At 45.7% G+C, this 19,836-nt stretch overlaps 1 protein-coding gene across 1 annotated transcript; it reads right to left on the bottom strand.

The window, feature by feature from the left end:
- Positions 1 to 12,169: 12,169 nt before the first annotated feature.
- On the bottom strand, positions 12,170 to 18,099 carry cdc6 (cell division cycle 6 homolog; the record flags this gene model as incomplete). The annotated part of the gene is made up of 11 exons (XM_079264989.1): positions 12,170 to 12,262; positions 13,403 to 13,543; positions 13,626 to 13,804; positions 13,884 to 13,945; positions 14,015 to 14,115; positions 15,117 to 15,256; positions 15,391 to 15,497; positions 15,571 to 15,719; positions 17,168 to 17,367; positions 17,438 to 17,656; positions 17,742 to 18,099. The coding sequence occupies 11 exons, from the start codon at positions 18,097 to 18,099 to the stop codon at positions 12,170 to 12,172; spliced, it is 1,749 nt and encodes a 582-aa protein (XP_079121115.1).
- Positions 18,100 to 19,836: the final 1,737 nt, after the last annotated feature.

Raw genomic sequence — 19,836 nt, forward strand, 5'->3', positions numbered from 1 at the left:
GTGTGTCCAGTGAGTTTAGTGCACGCAGACCTTCAGTAGATCCGGACCTTAATGTCGGTTCACCGCAGAGGAAGCAGCTGCCAACAGTGTACCAACAGCAGAACAGAGAGCTGCAATCTGCTCAACCAGCCGATGAAACTGCAGCAGTCAAAAGACGGAGCACAGAACGAGTGATGAACCTTGCTAAAGGAAGCTCTGAGCTCCTGTGATTTCTATTTAGTCCATGTGTCTCTGCCCACCTCTTCACTTTGTGATGCAGTGAGATGTGTTCGTACAGAAAGAATCGCTGCTGTTGAGGATGAAACACTCTGAGTTCAAGCAGATAAATATGTCAGGAAGACCAGAATGAATCCCACAAACCCGACAGATGTCTGTTTTTATCCCGACCAGGTCCAGATGTGCTGAACAAACAGTTTGCAGCTGGAGTTACAGTCAGTCTTTCGAAGCTTTTCTACACATTTACTAAGAATCACTTTCCGAATGTAATTTTTCTTTCCCAGCATGAAAGAAAAGGGCAGTTTTCCTTCTTCGGTCAGCTTCGTGCTTTCAGTTCTCTCTCAAAGGCAGCTCAGCGTTTCAACCTAAAGGCAGCAGAAAGGACCAAACAGAATATTTTTCATATTTGAGTATTTTAGATCGGAAGAGACTTCTGCAGAGTAATTTATCAGATCTGATTAGTTTTATGTGAGATCTTTCTGGTTTGAGCTTTGCTGGCTTCATCATGAATCCGCCTCGCTTCACTGAAATCAGGTAACAGCTGAGGTTAGCTGGTGTCAAGCAGCCATCTTTGTTTCTGTGTTCGGTTGGTTGCCGTTTGCAACTTTATATCTAGATGTCACGAAGTCCGGCACAGTTCCTTTAAAGTCGGAGATGTTTTGGCTTAGAAGAAGTTCTGATGAAAAAGTGCACGTCATTACACGTGCACGTGTTCAGGGTTTAATCCAGCATCTTAGAGACGCATTAATCATCTCATCAAATCATGTACGAGATGAGATTTGGTCTGAATAAAGTTTGTAACTCGGGCGTCGCTGTCTGCTCGGTGCCGTTCAGATGAACTAAATCTTGGACATTTTAAGAGTCCGTGAGATGTTATTCTGACATGTTAAAGGATTCATTTGTAACACATGAAACTCCTTGTTCAGCCATCCATTCAGATGTTCAGGGTGAAGTTAGGTCATTATCTGTAGCTCTTCCTCATTTTACCTTCATCATTTCAGATTTGTTTTACTGAAACCGTCTCAAAGCACTTTTAAAGATGCAGTCCATTCCTTTTAACCAATCAGCTGCCTGCAGTCCAGCTGACATGACGGAAACGTGTAAAAACGTGATAAAATCAGAGTTCAGGCATTTTTCTTTCAGTCTGGTGTTTCAGCTGAGCTCTCAAATTGTTCACATTTGCACATCCAGCCTGTAAGAACAAGCTCTGAGGGGGACTGAGGACCAGAGACCCGAAAGAGGCGGGGCTTGTCAGGGGGCGGGATATGTGTACGCCCCGCCCCCAATAAACGGAGACTGCATAGTTTGTGTTTTTGATGAAAGCCTGTTATATGTTTCAGTAAGACCTCAGAAAACCGAGCAACTGGTGGGAAAGAACAGATGCAGCTGGTTTAAAACCAGCATCTGAGAAGCTTTACAGAAACCAACTAAAAAGGTCAAAAGTTGTTTAGTGTTCGTCTTGAAACTGATTACCATCCAGAGTTACATGTTTATTCAGATTTATTCAGAATGTTCATCAGCAACTAAAAGTTCAATCCCAGGATTTATTTGCTTCATAAAAAATCATCCCAGACGCAACTCAGACACATCATAAAACTGTGAAACCAAAAAAACCTAAACTTATTTATTTTTTACGTGATTAAAATAATGACAGCAGCAGGGAAATGGAAACGAGTCGTTTGGTTGGACAGAACATTGACTATTTCGTGTTAGTGTGAGGAACGAGGAGCTGAATTCTTAACTCCAGGAAAATTCCGGCATGTCTGTTTGGGAACAACGGACCTGAAGGAAAACGTTGAAATTGGGTTCCATGTTTTCCTCTGAGACGGGACGAGCTGCCCGGACCGGATCGTGTCGTAACTTCACGTGTAGATTTTAATGTTTCCAGATGTGATGAAACGTGAAAGTGAAGCTGTTTGGTGTCGTAATGAAGAAGAGCTGCAGGTTCCATGTTGACTTTCTGTTTGTTTGTTGATGTAACTGAAGATTGTAAATATGTGACATCATCATCATGCTCCGAGGGCTAGCATCCATCACGAACCACGTCGTCCTTTAAAACATGTAAATTCACGGAGATTTCACCGCTGCTGAATGTTGAATCTTTATTTTGTCTCTGCTGCAAGACGAGAAACATCCTGACGTTTCCAACACGTCTGAAACCCGCGGTTTTCTGCAGAAACGGGAGTTTTATGCAACCAGAACATCAGTTTCTCGTCTCTGAACTGACGACTTTTAAAGCATATTACTTTTCTGCCAATCAGCTTTTTACTTCTGTGTTTTTGGAAAGTTTCCTCTCAGTCAGAAAAGCATGAAAGTGAAGAGTAAATATTCTTTGTCCCACATTTCTGGTTAGTTTGTGTTTATCTTTATCTCCTTGTGAGCAGATTTTAGAGAAGAAACATGCTGAAAAAACACGAGTTCAACGGCGTCCCACATATTCGTTTTATCAAAATTATGTGATTGTTTAAATCTGGAGAAAATAATCAGAATTAAAATTAAAATGGGAAGAAAATAGTGGAATCTGAGGTTCCTTCCAGTCACGTTCAGGCTCTGTGATGGACTGAGATCCTTGTTTAGTGCGGACCTTCAGTAGACCCAGCTGGATTCAGGTCGTGTGGAAACTGGATGGAAATGTCCCGTCCAGTTCACAGTCTGACTGGTTTTGTCTCGAGAGTGGAAATGGGATCTAAAAGCTCCAGTTCAGCCAGTCAGATGCCTCCATTTGGGCTGGTTTTTAATTCCACGCTCGGCCGTCAGCACAGGAACACAACCTGACGTCACACAAAGTAAAAACACCCACCAGCCAGGAAATCTGAATCATTAAAATTAATTCTAAAAAAACAACAGAAGATCCTCTTTGTTTACACTGTAAAAAGCAGATTGTGTGTTTGTTTGTAAAGAACATGTTTTTAGGATGTTCAGACAATCATCAGGATTATTTAAGCTGTTTGAGACGATGAATGAAAAGTTACTGTGTGAGACAAACCGCCTCATGAGAAGAAATATCTTTATGACACACCAGAATATTCTGTCTCCACGATGTTTACATTCCTGCCACTGTATTTATATCTGAAACATGCACAGGATCTATATTTTCATCCACTTTAAGACGTTGCTGTGAATAAAACATTTGAATGAAATCATGTTGCAGGTTTTTCATGTTGTTCAGATTATTTACATGCATGTGTCCGACGTTGCTCTGTGGGTCCGGTTCTGATCCATGCTGGGATCGCCTCCCCGCCCACATCTGGAACGCTGCCCCACGATGCAGTTTGTACTAGAAAAACCACGCTGGATGTGGCTCATGTTAACGTTTATACCAGAAACACATGATTCACATGAAGACTGCGTTTAAAACTCTGCAGGTTGTTTATTTAACGAACCGCGTTGTGTTTCCCTGAATCTTTAGCTGGAGAGAAAGTTACCTTGATTACAACACAACAAACGCACAACAGTTTCATTTTACCACAACATGGACTGAAAGCTCCACCAATCAGCTCCTCTGCTCAGACACACAAACGATAAGCAGACAAGAATCTGTCCGGTTTTCCACCTAACAGACAGCAGAACGCACGAGGCCGATGTTACGGACCCGGAAGGATCCATCTGCATCTGAAGAACAGAAACCAGGTGGATTTCCTGCTGCTGATCAGCCAACGTGTCTGTTTACACGCAGTACCGATTAAACACGTTGCAGCGTCACCATGAGGTTTGAAACTTTCAGCAAAATCTTGTTTTATTCCAGAAAATGATGCTGAGTTTTGGAAAGACGTCTTCATGATGACCATAACCAGTTTTATCTCCTGACATGTAACGACCTCATGATTTTATGGACAAAGTTTTGTTCCCTTGTCTGCAGGAAGACCTGCATCGTTTCTGACATTTAGTCAGAAATTCAGTCAAATTTACTCAGTTAAAGAGTAAAAAACCCAAAATCTGTTCAAACAGCTGGAAACAAAGAAAAGATTTTAAACATTTTCCCTCTGTTTCTTCTCCTCTAGAGTTTTTATTACAAACCAGATGTTTTGTCTTTACAGTTTTTGGTTTTTATGTTGGAACATTCATTGAATAAAAATAGAATGAGATTATTATAACTGATAGAACATGGAGCTTTGTGAGGGTTAATGTGACAGAGGAAGGATTTTACATTCTGAATGTTGCATGTAGCCAGAAGAGGCTGAAACACGAAGGACCAGTCTGAACCATGTCTGGTGTGTGAAACTGAACCGGTTATCTGGTCCGGATCGGATCAACATGGAGAGTTTTCAGTCTCAGTTCGGGAGTTTATGATGATATTTCTGATAAAAAATGGATGAAAGACGGGTGAGAGCTGTTTACCATGTCAGTGAACAGATGAATGAAAGGCTGAAACTTATGGCAGCCGTGCAGGAAGTGCAGTAGTTCCTGCAGGTGGTGCAATAATGACACCTGCTGTGCAGGACGAGTCCCGAACATCTGCAGAAACACATCATCCCGGAGCCTCAACAAGCGCCTCGTCCAGGACGTCTTGCATTCATTACCAGAAAGTTATTAAATGTTTTGACCCATTTGGTCTCTTCAGTGAAATTTCTTCCCAGACAGACTGCAGCTCCTGACCTTTAACCTTCCAGCCTTTCTGCTTCCTATCTGCTGAATGTTTTAGTCATGCAGAAAGATGAAGGAATTCTTTTCTATGCTGGTACACCTTGATACCCGGGTGTCATGTTGTCACTTTGCCTGCTGAAAAGCCGGAACATGTGTTGCATCCACACTTTTAGTTTTTCTAACTGGACAGAATAAATCCTCCTCTGAGGGAAAACTGAACCGAGTCGCTCATTTTCTACTCAGGTCTAAGTGTTCTTCATTACAGTATGCAGCTTTGGGTTTAAAATCACAATGCAGAGATGCATCATTCAGAGAGGGATTCCAGTCCTAACAGCAGAGGTGTAGAAAGTAGAAGTAGAAATAGAAGTAGAAAGTAGAAGTAGAAATAGAAGTAGAAACTAGAAGTAGAAATAGAAGTAGAAAGTAGAAGTAGAAATCAATCAATCAATCAATCAAATTTTATTTATAAAGCGCTTTACAACAACCTTAGTTGACCAAAGTGCTGAACAAAGATAAAAACAAGTAAAAATATAAAATAGCAGTTCATTCGCATGTAAAAATCTCAACAGCCAAAGGCTGATCTAAACAGATGAGTCTTTAGCCTGGCCTTAAACAGAGGCAGGTCCATGATGGAGCGTAACTCCAGAGGCAGAGAGTTCCAGAGTTTGGGCCCTGCCACTGCAAAGGCCCGATCGAAATAGAAGTAGAAAGTAGAAAGTAGAAAGTAGAAGTAGAAGTAGAAAGTAGAAGTAGAAGTAGAAATAGAAGTAGAAAGTAGAAAGTAGAAATCCTGTCCAGCAGCTCTTTCCAACCATCACTAAACCAGCTGAATGTAACCAGTTCAGCTCCACTGCAGGTAGACCAGCCTGTTGGTGAAAACACCTGTTCTAAATGCACAGGTAGACCCAGAAACATGGCAGGACTTCTACTTTATTTTGATATTCTACTTTAAACGCCTCTGCCTAACAGCAACACAGTCCTTCTGAAATCCCGATCAAGTTTATGATTATAAAGAAATGTGTATTTTCTGCTCCTCCCCCTGCTTCGTGGTTAGAAAATGACGTTTTGTTTTGCTTTTACCGCGAAAGTTAGACTGAATGAAACTCCCGCGCCTGCTCAGCCTATCGCAGCACGCGGGGCTGGCGGGAGAAGACAGCACGTGACCGGAACAGCGGTTGACCTACTAAGATGCTGAGAGAAGTGGAAGCAGTTGCTGCAGGATCATTTCACAGGTAAAAACGTCTCCCATCTCTCTTAACTAATGTGTTTTTATTCTGCTTTGAAATACTTTTTTTGTTCCTTTTTTTATTCGTTCCAGGTGCGGATTAAGGTTATTTTAAATGAAATGACACGTGGAACATGTTAACATGCTGCATTGTGCAGCTGTCATGTTTTACTGCATTTACATTAATTTATTATAGTTGTTTTTAATAAGTTTTAATGTTGGAGGAGAAAAGTTGTCAGTTTTAGTCAGATAAACATTCTGTAAATCTGTTGGATTTAGTAGAGAAGTCTGCAGAACAGGACCTTTAATATAAATTGTGATCAATAATTCATTTCTCTATCAGCTAAAACTGGATCTAGTAATTATGGTTAAAATAGACCATAGGTAGATAAATAATTTACCTAAACAGTTTTTAGTCTGAATAAAACAGATTAAAAAGCAAAGGGTGGAGAAAAGTTTCATTCTGACGTCAGCTGTGCACGAGGCAGTTTTATTAACAAGACCGACACACACGTACGCGCTCGTGCGTGTGACTCGGGGTATGTCAAAGTTCGTGGTAACCAAGGAAACCGGGTCAGTAAAAGCAAGTCGCACGTGCTCTTTTTTTCCCCGCGATCATCCGGCAGACTCTCACGCGCCCCTTTTTTAAGATCATGGGTCAGAGTCGGTCTGCAGGTAGACGTAGAAGATGTCCCTCTTTGCTAACCTGAAGGAAATATAAATATAAAATGGCTTTTTATGGCGTTATGAATAATATGCCCTGGAAGGAGGCGCGCTCCTGTGTTTGTTTTGGTACAGCGCGCGCCTCCCCTTCTCTCCGGTCCGACGGCAGAGCCGCGTCCACTTCCGGAAGAACTGTTGTCCTTTTGTGAACAACTGGGAGAGGATCGGGAGGGCGTTTATAAAGGAAACAGATTCAGTTCAAACACGCAGCTACAGTGAAGAAAAAGTGGAGTTGGAGACATGTTTGGAAACGCCGATGCTGAGCTAGAACTGAACCACGTAACTGCCTTTTTAGCCAATGAGCTTTCTAGAACTGAACCACGTGACTGCCTGTCAGCCAATGTGATTGGCTGCTGCGTTGAGGCGCCATCCTTGTTTTCTCTGCTTTTCAGAGAGTCACGTCGCTTCCGAGTCTGCCAGCAGATTATTCCGCCAAAGTTTTTATACAGGACTTTTTACAAGACCTTTTATACAAGACTTAACAAGATGTTTTATGCGAGCATGGTCGTGCTGTTGTCACAGCTCCTGGCTGTGTTAAGTTGTGTTTCTGTGGGTAAGTTGGATGAAATGGCGTCATTAGTTCAGTCGGACTGCTTTGCTTACAGCAGCTTCATATTCCAGTGATTTTATCTTTTATTTTGTGTTTATGCTTAACATGTGTATGATGTGGGCTACTGTAGGTCTCTATCGTGTTATCAGTTACATTTGGGGGTCTATTTGATCGATCCCAAACTTGCTATGAAGCTGCTTTTCTGACTCAAAATGGCCACCAAAGTGAAAGACACCTCATAAAATTATCAATAGTTGTGTTAAACTAACGCAGGGAACATCTCAGCGATTTGATATAGAAAACGTACCACAAGGATGTCCAGCCTCTCTTTATATCTGTTTAATTCATTACCAAAATATTGAACTAATCTAATCTTGCAAGCCTCTTTTCAAGGAATTCAAGTTTTTGGTAATTAAATGGAAAAAATCACAACTAACAGACGATGAAACTTTATTTCTGTAGAATACTTATCAAGTTTCTCTAGCTCTATCCATTATATTAAAGTTCTCCAAAATATCAAGATTAAAACCAAATAAAAAAAGTGAAATTCTTCTCCTAAAAGAAAGCAGTGATTGTAACATCCAGCTTACTGTAACCTAGCTATAAAAATATCCAAAAATTAAAACATTAAAACTACATTTAATTATTGATCTATCAGAGATTTATCCATTTTTGGCAGAATTCTGTTAAGCAAAGGAGAAGACATGTCAAGAGCTTCGAACATTTTCTTTTCCTTAGATTTACCTAAATCTACTTTTTACCATCTTAATAAAATCCTTTTAAATTCATATGGGGAAAAATAAGACAGATTAAAACATCTATCCCACCTAAACCATTTAGCCGAAGGAGGTCTGAATTTATGTCAGTCAACCAAATTATAAAAATGAAAAATATTCTCAAGTATCCAAACAGCATGTGGAATAATATCCACAAAGTCTTATTTCATTCAAACTTTCTCTTACTGTGTCTCCGTGAAATTTTTCCCCACATAACTATATTCCATAGAGCAACGTGTGTGTATGTGTGTATACATATATATAATATATATATTACACAAAAAAAACAAAACACTTTTTCTACATATGTTTATAAATGATGTTAATGTGGATTGTTGTGAGAAAAACCACGACCCTCTCCTGTTGTCTTTGTTTCAACCAGGTGGGAGAAAATCTGAACTAATCCAGGCACAAGAAGGGGAAAATGTTTATTTTAACTGCACTGTTGATCCAGCAATAGATCTGACCGGCTATTCACTAGACTTAATATTAGTAAATGGAACCTTGAAGTCTAATGGCAAAGATATCGTCCACCATTATCCGAGCCGAGACCTTCCCCAATCACAGATAGATCAATACGTCAACCACACAGAGCTGAACCATGATGACCTGAAAAGGGGAGTGGTGACTCTGAGGATGAAGTCGGTGCAGTTGGCGTTCAGTGGGAACTACAAAGTCTACTTTCCAAAGCTGGAAGTATGCTTTCCCTACACCCTGATTGTTGGTACGTATTCTGGATTCATTCTGACTCCATGTTTTAAATCTGCTGTTTAGGAAGAGAAATGATTCAGTATTTTCTTAAACAGGCAAAAACGACTCAAACAAGAGAGAAAAGACGAGTGATCCCACCGCATCCGGCCCTCCAAGTACCGCTCCAACCACTTCACACGGCTTTGGTAAACACTTTGGATTATTATGGAACTCTGTAGACGTGTGACGTTGGCACTTCATCCTGTCATCATCTTTAAGCAGCACATGTTCATTTAACTGAGGAGAAAAGTCTTTTTCATGGTGTCAAACTCTTCACACTGATTTTCACTCAGGTCTGAAGACGGCGTTCTGGTTCCCGCTGCTCGCTGCTGTTGCAGTTCTCTTTGTGCTTTGGGGCGTTTCCACTGTGTGCGGTCAGTACTGTCTATACTAATACTAATATACTAATATGACAGTATCTAGGAATTAACATTATATTATAAAGAGTAAAAACATCAGCTGTCTTTCTCCAAACATTAAAACGTCAACATATCATGTTACAAGTAAGACGGTAAAAATTTGGCATAAAAGTTGCAGAAGACGAAACGTCCAGTCTCCTCCAGACAGACGGACGGACAGAAAGTTTTCATCTCTGGCAGCTTTTCTCTCGTTTTAACCAAACGAGGCTTTTTGTCTCGTTCTCTTCTGACTCCATGAATCCTGTTTCCCATCATCTGTCAGAAACCAGCAAGAAGTTTGGAGAAGAGAGGCGTCAAGAAGACCACGTTGAAATGAAGAAGTTACAGGAAGGACAGGAAGCATGAAGACCCGTACGGCTCTGCGGGGGTCCCGCCGGGCTCCTGGACCCGTACGGCTCTGCGGGGGTCCCGCCGGGCTCCTGGACCCGTACGGCTCTGACCTGTTGTGGGTTTCTAAGACGTCTTCCTCATCTTAAAGGTCGTCGTCAGGTAAACGCGACCTGAGACCCGTAGTTTTGTACCCGGATCAGAGCAGCTGTCTGAGACTGGTGGAACTTTTTAGAAGATCATGACCCCTGAAGAAACGGTTTGTCCCTCTCCGACCCGGAGGTCCTCCGGTTCCGGCCTGTCGGTTGTCCATAAAGCAGCATCAGGACCTCGTTCCGTCTGTGGAACGGCCCATGACTGCTTTCCTGTATTTTTCCCACTGTGAAGGACCCTCATGAAGTTCCTCCTCATCAGGAGCACTGTCTGGTTGTTGCCATGGTGATTGTAGTCGAGGTTCTATAAACTTATTTATTGATCTGTAAAGGGAAATATGATTTTAAGCTATTATATTATTTATCTTGCTGATGTTTGTCTTCATGACTGGCTTCATGTTTTATTTCTAATAAAACTTTATACGTCAGTCTGTTTCAGCTCGTCTCCATGGTAACATCCTCCTCGACTGTTAATGTGTTCAGTTTGCTGAAACAGGTTTTTACACAATAAAGCTTTTTATTCTTACAAAGTTAAGTTTTAGGCAGGAAGTTTTAGTTTTAGAAACTAAATTCTGTTTCTACTTTTACTGGTTTGGTTGCAGTTTGGAGCTTCATGGACATGAAAGATGTCTAAACACAAATCTCCCAACAGCCAATCACACGACAGCAACGCACGCAGACATGAAGACGATTTGCTGACGTTTAAACTGGATGAAGGAGAAAGTGACTGAACGTGATATTTACTGGGATTTTTACACACAACCATCTCCAGGGTTTCCAGAGAAGCTCTGAAGAAAAATATCTAGATGATGTTAGATAAATGTCAGACTGGTTGGAGATGGCAGAAAGACAACTGGAAGTCCAGTCAGCACTGGTTCCATCCTGCAGAACATCATCTGAACCCGTCCAGCCTGGAAGCAGATGGTCTCCAGCAGCAGAAGACCACAGCGGGTTCCCTCCTGTCAGTAAGAACAGGAAACTGAGGCTACAATTCACACAGACTCACCAGAACTGGACAATAGAAGATGGAGAAACGTTGCTGGTCTAATGAGTCTCCAGTTCAGCTCCACATTCACATGGTAGGATCAGAATCTGCTGGAAACATCATGACAACATGGATCCATCCTGCCGTCAGGATCAACGCTGCTGCTGCTGGAACGGTGGGGGGAGGTTTTCTGGTCCCACTTTGGTCCCCTTAGTACCACCATGACCTGGTTTAACCTCCACAGCCTCCCTGAGTCCTGCTGCTGACCATGACCAGCTTTGGGATGAGGTGGAACGGGAGGTTGTCATGGTGATGTGGCTGAACGGGAGGTTGTCATGGTGATGTGGCTGAACGGGAGGTTGTCATGGTGATGTGGTGGAACGGGAGGTTGTCATGGTGATGTGGCTGAACGGGAGGTTGTCATGGTGATGTGGCTTTACGGGAGGTTGCCGTGGCGATGTGGCTTAACGGGAGGTTGCCGTGGTGATGTGGCAGAACGGGAGGTTGCCGTGGCGATTTGGTGGAACGGGAGGTTGTCATGATCAGTAACTTTCATCGTATTCAAGTTGCTCTGGTGACGTTTCTGGAGTTCAGGTCATGTCTGGAGGCCTTCCAGGTGTTCCTGCAGGGTGACGCTGTACCAACACCTCCTGCTCAGGATGAGTCCAGCACATCACCATTCACATTTGGAAGGACAAAATGAGTCGACTGGTTCCACTCCGCTGTCCGACTTCACCAGTTTCTCCGGTACAGCTTGTGTTTTTTCATGAACCGGAAGTTTAGCTACTATGTTTTGTGTTCAGACGGACCTGCAGGCTGTACTTACACCTGCAGGGTGCTCAGATGTGCCGTTGCTGCTTCTTTAAACCAACCAGAAGTGGATCCTGGTCCTGATCTGCACCCCCAGATCAGCTGATCCCAAACTCCACATTTCCTAAATATGTTTGTGTTTTTAGAAGTTTCTAAGCATGAAGAGGATTTTATCCCTTTAAATCTGCTGGTTTCTGCCATCCCAACGTAAACATGCTGAGCCATGATACTCCCACTCAAACATAAATCACACCACAACCCACAGGTGGTTTTAAAAAGCTAATAATAATAATAATATAAATTCCACTCGTCAACATGTCTGGAATAGAAATGAGATAATCACAAGAAAAAGGATTTTATGATCCTTCACTACTCAGTGAGAAACCTGGACACAGCTGCTTTTCAGACCGACTACATGAAACTGGATCGTCTCTCATGTCACAGCAGTGGCTGGAAACACTGCTGTGGAAGAAGAAGACACATTAAAATGTCTGTAAATTTTATTTACAGCAGAAAAAAAAACAAACGTTTCATAAAATCAAACGGAAACTGATTCCGTTATTAAATCATGGAAATCCATCATCTGATAAAAAAGCTGAGCTGCAGGCAGCAGAACAAGAAGCTCTAAGAAAGAAAAGGTGTCGGGCGGGCATCATGACGGGAGTCCTGCAGCCAGGATGCTGCCCAGAAGCGTCCGGTCCTTCAGAGCGTTTTCAACGTCTTTTTCTTCGATCTTCAGGAACACCTGCAGGAGAACACACACCTCCATGAGTCCAGAAACGCTTCGATCACAACCAAACATAAAACAGTCTGAAGACATCAGACTCCGAGGTCCAGAGAGGCGGAGCCACTGCTGCGACGACCGGCGCCGTTGACGAGTCCTGAATGACCAGAAGACCCCGGTCACATGACCCGCCGCAGTGACCAGGGACCTGAAGTGGACATCCGGCTGCAGTGGATCAGTTGTGAACGGGAGGCGACGTGATGAGTCGTGTAAAACGCCACACTGGTTGCTATGACGACGGGAGGGGAGACGAAGACAAAGATGAAAATTCTGCAATCAGCTGCAACCAGCTACGTTAAAAGTTCAGAGTCGGGGTGTCGTCCCGGACCCGGACCTGAAACAGTATCAGTTTCCCCACAAGCCCTCGGAGGAGAAGGGGGGGGGGGGGGGGGGGGGGGGGGTTTAATCCCTTCAGGAACTGATGGGATGTCTCAGCAGAAGTTAGACCAGACTACTGGAACGCTGTCTGTACTGGTCTAACTGGTGAACTGGTCTCCCTGTAAGTCCATCAGACGGCAGCAGCGGGTCCAGACCCGGCTGGTCCAGTCCTCAGAGCAGCATAGTGGATCTTAACCCCGTTAGTTTATAAAGAACTGAACACATCCAGGATCTTCTGGTTCGTCATGAACCAACCGGATCCATCAGGTCATCTGGATCCGGTCCAGTTCTGGTCCCAGAGTCGGAACTAAACATGGAGGCTGAGGATCCTCAGGTGGAACGGGGTCCCAGAAACCTGCAGGTCGGCTGGATCTCAGCTTTATTTAACTTCCTGACACTTTTTAATCGACATTATTTTCAATCTTTTATTGATCCTGAAACGCTTTGAAAGGTTTCGTACAAACTGGTCTGCTGAGAAAATCCAGATGAAACCAGTTCTCTAACACGCCCCCCAGCGTCGCCGCGGGGCCGACAGCGCCGATCTTAAAACAAAAATCCATCACGTTACGTTTCATCTTCTCTGAAAACAGACGGAAAGTCCAGAACCAGATCCAGTCTGGATGCTTCTGCACGCCGTTTACCTGCATGCGCCATGTTTACCTGAACCGCCTCGTTCCAGACGACCCCCCGTGTCAGCTAAAAGAAGCCGTTCCTCCCCCGTACCTTGGTGAGACGAGCCTCTTTAGCTTTCTTCAAGGCGAAGATTCCTCGACTCTCCAGGAGGCTGCAGAGCGACAAACACTCTCCCTGCCCGACTCGGGACACCTGCCTCTGGGCGCACAGCCGGCTGTACACCTCATGGAGCTGAGACACAAACACATCATCAGCTGACTGGACCCCCCCCCCCCCCCTCTGCAGGGTCACGCCGTTTAACGGGAAAACCCACCTTTCCCAGGACCACCTCCTTGCTCTTCCCGCTCCGGATCAGCAGCAGGAGGCAGCAGACCAGAAGCTTCTGCTGCAGAGGGAAAGTCTCCGCCTCCGATCCGCTGCTGGGAGACGCCATGCGGTCGCCGTACACCTCCGACAGCACCCGCGCCACCTGCGGGAGGCTGACCCGGGACTCTGCAGACATGCAGGACAGGAGATGTTGCAGAAACCAAACTCCACACGCGTCACTCAGAGCTGCAAGACTCGGCTTTACCTTCACGCTTCGGCTCCGAGGCTTTCTTCCTCTCGTCGGCCTCGACGACCTCCACAGCCCTCCTGGAAACATGGAGGACGGCGATGAGAGTCTGTCTGAAGACGTGACACCAGTTCCGACATGCAGCTTACCGGCAGATGTCCAGAGCTTTCCTGGCGTCTCCAGAAACAGCCGACACTTTCCTGGCACAGAACTGGACCGCAGAGGCGTCCAGGATCCCATCAGCTGACGCCTGAAACACAACACACAACCAATCAACACACACGGCAACAGACAGAAAATACACCAAATGTCCACAGTAACAGCGCCGCCTTTCCCTCCACGACCGCTGCAACGCTTGGAGTGATGGAACATTCCTCACAAGTTTTGCTCCCGTTCCACCTCATCACCATGACAACCTCCCGTTCCACCTCGTCCCAAAGCTGCTCTGCTGGATGTAGATCTGGTGACTGTGGAGCCGTTGGAGGACAGTGAACTCATCGTCATGGTGGAGATAATGTGAGCTTTGTGACATGGTGCATCATCCTGCTGGAAGTTTCCATCAGAAGATGCTACACTGTGCTCAGAAAGGGATGGACATGGTCAGCAGCAGGACTCAGGTAGGCTGTGGAGGTTAAACCAGCTCATGTTGGTACTAAGGGGACCAAAGTGGGACCAGAAAACCTCCCCCCACCGTTCCAGCAGCAGCAGCATTGATCCTGACGATCCATGTTGTCATGATGTTTCCAGCAGATTCTGATCCTACCATGTGAATGTGGAGCTGAACTGGAGACTCATCAGACCAGCAACGTTTCTCCATCTTCTATTGTCCAGTTCTGGTGAGTCTGTGTGAATTGTAGCCTCAGTTTCCTGTTCTTACTGACAGGAGGGAACCCGCTGTGGTCTTCTGCTGCTGGAGACCATCTGCTTCCAGGCTGGACGTGTTGTGTGTTCAGATGATGTTCTGCAGATCATGGATGGGACCAGTTCTTACTGGACCTCGTGTTGTCTTTCTATCATCTCCAACCAGTCTGACCAGTCTCCTCTGACTACAGCAGTTGGATGTTTTCTCTTCTTTTCTCTGGAAACCCTGGAGATGCTCGAGTGTGAAACTCCCACATTCAGCCACCTAAAATCTTTTCCTCATCCTGATGCTCAGTCTGAACTTCAGCGAGACTCCTTCACCACGTCTACGGGACTAAATGAGTTGCTGCCAGGTGATGAGATGTTTGTGGTAACAGGTAAAGTGTTTACCTGAGTGAGTCTGTCGTGTACGATGGCGCCGAGCTCCTGCCGGCTGTAGGGGGGGAAGTGGAGCAGCAGGGGGCGGCAGTGAGCCCGGGCCTGCAGTCTGGGCAGGATGCGGTCCGTCAGGTCCAGAGCGTTGGCGATACCTGGAAGACAATCAGGTCAGAGTGACCAGACATCAACACACACAAGACAGAAAAACGTGTTTTTCAATTAGAGTTATAATAATTCTGGAGAAAAGGGGATAAAATGTGATTGTCGAGAGCAGCAGAGCTCGTACCGATGAGACAGAGGCGAGACTTGTGCAGGTACGGCCACTCAAAGATGGTGTAGAGGACGTCCTGGGCTTTGCTGTCCAGCTGATCCATTTCATCCAGAACAAGAAGTCTGAGGAGGAAACGGCCGTTAGAAGCCGCCACTATTCGCCACATCAACCTTTAGTGGACACGTGTCAGCTTACACAGTGGGCCCCGGGGCCGTCAGGAACCTCTGCAGACCGCTCTGCCTGCCCGACACTTTCAGCTTATCGGCCAGCAGCGGGAAGATGGCGTGCGAGCTCCGTAAACTCATGCAGTTCACCACGACCGTCTGCACCGCCGACAGCTCGGCCTGATGGGACACAAACATCCTGCTGACTCGTGCTTTTTTACAGAAGCTCAAACAGTGGAAGGTATGGAAATACACGCGTTAAAGTGCCTCAAACTACGTTTAAATCCTGCCTTGTACGCCAAGTACATAAACACGGTATAGATAAACACGCAGGTATCGTTTGTATTTTTATGCAGTTTTTTCCTGTTTGTACCATTTCTGATTCCTTTTGTGGTAAAACTTTGCTCTGACGATCTGCCCCCTGGTGGACACTGTTTGCACTACAGTCATGTTTAACAACACAAACATTACTTTTGTTTCTTTTCATTGTGTTAAAAGGGTCAAATACAGAATCCAGATAAGAGAATCTAAGGTCTGTGTTTGATCACCCTTAATGTTTCCTGCCGTGACACTGGAATGTTTGCTTTTGATTTGTTGTGCGGAAGTTTAGAAATGATAGAAAATGTGAATGAAACGACACAAACAGCATTTCTGAAAGCAAACAGTGAAACGAGAGCATCTGGTGAAACTTTTCATGCTGAAAAGCCAGAGATAATTTACTTCCAGGACACATAAAGAGGTTTAAAACCAGGGAAGGGTGTTACAAGCTAAAAGCTGAACTACCACAGAGGAAGACGAGTAGATCCATCTGTGTTGGGGAGTATCTGGCGAAGGACGAGTCGTCCTGATCGTAAACATCAGTTAGCTTTAAAGACGCATTACGTAACCCAGTGTTTTCCCGTCCAGGTCGCCCCCCCCCCCCCCCCTCCAGGTTTTAGACATGTTCCACCTCCAAAACACCCGAGTCAGATTACTGAAGTTCCTCATCAAGTTCTGCAGCTTGTTAACTAACCTTTCCTTCATTCAGGTGTGTTAAATTAGGGTTACCTACACAACATGCAGGTCCTGAGGACCTGGACTGGGAAACGCTGACGTGACCTTAAAACTCGGCGTCCCGGACGTGGTCCACGACACGGCGACATCCATCATGACATGTATCATGTGTCCCGAGGCTGAGGAACCGACACTGAACAACGTTTACGTCCGGGACGAGACGTTTCAGCAAAGTTTCACTTCACGCTGGAAAACGCACCAGCCATTTCACACACACACATGCGTGCGTGCGCGCGCACACACACACACGGCGGGAAAATTGACAAAGTTCTGTAGTTTGTCTTTAAAGCAGTGGCTGCTGTGAGGTAATGAGGTCTGGATTAATCTGGTCATCCAGGTGTGTGTGTGTGTGTGTGTGTGTGTGTGTGTGTGTGTGGTGGTGGGGGTTCTGGAAGCATTCCGTATGAACTGCAGAATGAAACGGATTTCAGAACGGATCATCCTGCATTTGTTTAAATGGCTGAGAGAAGATATGTTGTTAACTTCTGAAAGCCAGATAAGGACAAACTTCCGCACCAGGAAGCGAGTTTGTTTCTGCCTCTGCAGGGTTTCCTCCACGTCTGCCTCCGTCTCACCTTCATCTCTGTCAGCACACAGCTGAGGCACGCCGTCTTCCCGGTTCCTGGAGCTCCGGAGATGTAGAGGCTGCCAGGGCGCCGCTGCAGGACCCTCTCCTGGAGGAAGGACCGGATGGAAGCTTGCTCCGCCTCCCGGGACAAGAGACGCTCGGGGATGGCGGTGTGGAGCGCCTGCTTCACGCTCTGAAACCTGGACTCTGTGGGGGGGGGGTGTTCAGGTTACAGATGCTGCTGGACGATGAAGGGAAAGAATGAAAGCTGACGTACTTTCTGCAAACAGCCGAGCGATCGGCAGCTTCTTCTCCTGCCTGCGACAGACGGGACTCCCTGCCGGCGTCTCCTGTCGCCGTGGCGACGAGCGTGGGCAGGATGCGACCAGCGAGTTCTCGTCACAGCCCAGCCTCCGCGGCGAGGCCAGCGTTGTTCTGCTCTGCTTCGGAGGGGAACCCAGCAGGGCAGCGGCGAGGTTGCAGCCGTTCTCATCGCCTGCAGAGAAAAACATGAAAGTTTTGGACGTTTGAGGTGAAACGGAAACTCTGACTTCAACTTCTATGAGTTTTGCGTCTCCAACCTGAACGTTTCCGTGGGCTGAGGGGGATCCGCGTGTGGAGATCGGGGGAAGAGGGCGGCTGTTGAGGCTGAGGCACCGAGCCTCTGGGTGAAACGGGGGGTGTGAGGGCGCCTGGCCTCGCCGGGGAGACCGGAAGGGGGCAGTCAGTGAGACGTCTGGGCGACAGAGGGGTGACAGGGTTAGCGGTGCGCCTCGGGGACAGGGGTCCGATCCGAGGTGGGACAACGGACTGGGACTCAGGCCTGGCTGGAGACTCATGCAGCTGGGGGGTCTTGGAGCGTGACGACGACCTGCAGGATTTACGCCGTGGGAACTGCAGCGTGGGCTGAGCGCGGTCCTGAGAACGAGTGTTGGGCATTCTGTCCGCAAAGTTGGTTCCTCAGTGATGAAAAGTGACCTGGAATAGAAAATTCATACACATGAAGTTAAACACACACACACACACACACACACACACACACACACACACACACACACACACACACACACACACCGCCTGGGAACAGTCCAGGCTGGACATCTGATGTCTTGTTTAGTTTGAACCATCCTGTTGTTTGATGGTTCTGCAGAAAGAAACCTGCCCAGTTTTCATTCCCATGCATGCAGATCAACAGATTCCAGCAGATTATTGATTGTAAAACCTGTAAATTGAAGCTGCTCAGCTCCAGCTGTTCAGATGAAAACAAACATGGTTTCCTAAATGGCGCCAAGACGTTGCGTCACCATCAAGACGTTTCCTTTACGAAGCCAACATTTCTGCTTTTAAGTCCAAAACACGTTTAATAAATAAAAACTGAACTAAGACGTACATATTTCAGAAATATCTTGAAAAATTTTTTTTAATGTATTTTCAACGACAAAGCGGAGCATGCGCTCTCCAGCGCGTGCAGCTCCAGAAACACGTTAGCTTCTCTCTTTAAACGGACAATGTGGAGATAAATGTACCTTTCTGGACCTCCGGACCTGCTTTCCTCCCGGTTCGCAGCAAAACCGACCTCGCTGTCTGTCCGTCCGCTCCGCAATCAGACCGAACTTGCGCCAAATCACCTCCTGTGGCTCCTCCCCCACCAGCTGAGCACCCGCTGCTGCCCTCTGATTGGTCAAAGCACCGGCTGAGACCACGCTGATTGGCTCAGTACCGGATGTTACGTCAGTGTCGCCTCCGGTGGCGGGAGTTTCGATAATACACCGTTTTGGCGGATTCATTTTCCCGGGAACCGCATATGTTCTGTTACGTCATCGTGTACCCCCTCCGCGCGCCGTGATATTTACGTATTTCCGGTTGTCTAAAACGCTGAAAAGAGAAATGATAAACTTTTACAAACAGAGAAGCTTCTAGAAGTGTGTAAACTTTGTAGAGGTGCGCGTGAAGGTTTGAAATCTCCTTTTATCTCTGCATACACACGATTCACGACACATCACGGGGGGGTAGGAAGATCGGCCCCCACGACAAAAAGATACAGGTTGCAATAACATAAACTGATAAACCATTAATATTAGAATAACCTGGTTAGATGTATCCACTGTGATTTAACCCTTTATCAATGAAATGCCTTCAAGTTAGAAATTTATCCTAAAATTGTCCTTCTTGTGTGAACCAAGACCTCCATTCTGTTCTTACATTAACAAAAGAAAAAAACAGTTTTATGCTGAATATGAAAGAAAACAAAGGGATCAAAAATAGTCACTTGCCTCATAAAGGGTTAAACACAGGAGATCTTTATTATTTCCATGAAAAGCTTTTTTTTTTTTTTTTTTAAATCAGCTTGAAGCAAAACCAAAAATCTAAAATTTGGGATCAAGTGGTGGGGTCTATGCCGTTGCCTTTCATTGGACCCAAAATTCCTGGCAGCGCCCCTGCTGGTGTATATCGACTTCCTAACATCCGCTGACATTCCCATCCCAACAGGCTGGGAGACATGGCACGTGCACGTCTCGTGTTCAGCTGTCACTAAAACAGCTCATCTCATAGAAACTGTCAGTTGTGGTATTTACAGAGTGCAATTGAACGCCTCAGAGACGTGAACCTGGAACACAATCAGGGCCGGATTAAAAGTGCACAGGCCCCTGGGCCTAGAATGTTCCAGGACCCCCC

The sequence above is a fragment of the Telmatherina bonti genome (assembly GCF_933228915.1).
Source record: "Telmatherina bonti genome assembly, chromosome: 3".
In the NCBI taxonomy this organism is placed as follows: Eukaryota; Metazoa; Chordata; class Actinopteri; order Atheriniformes; family Telmatherinidae; genus Telmatherina; species Telmatherina bonti.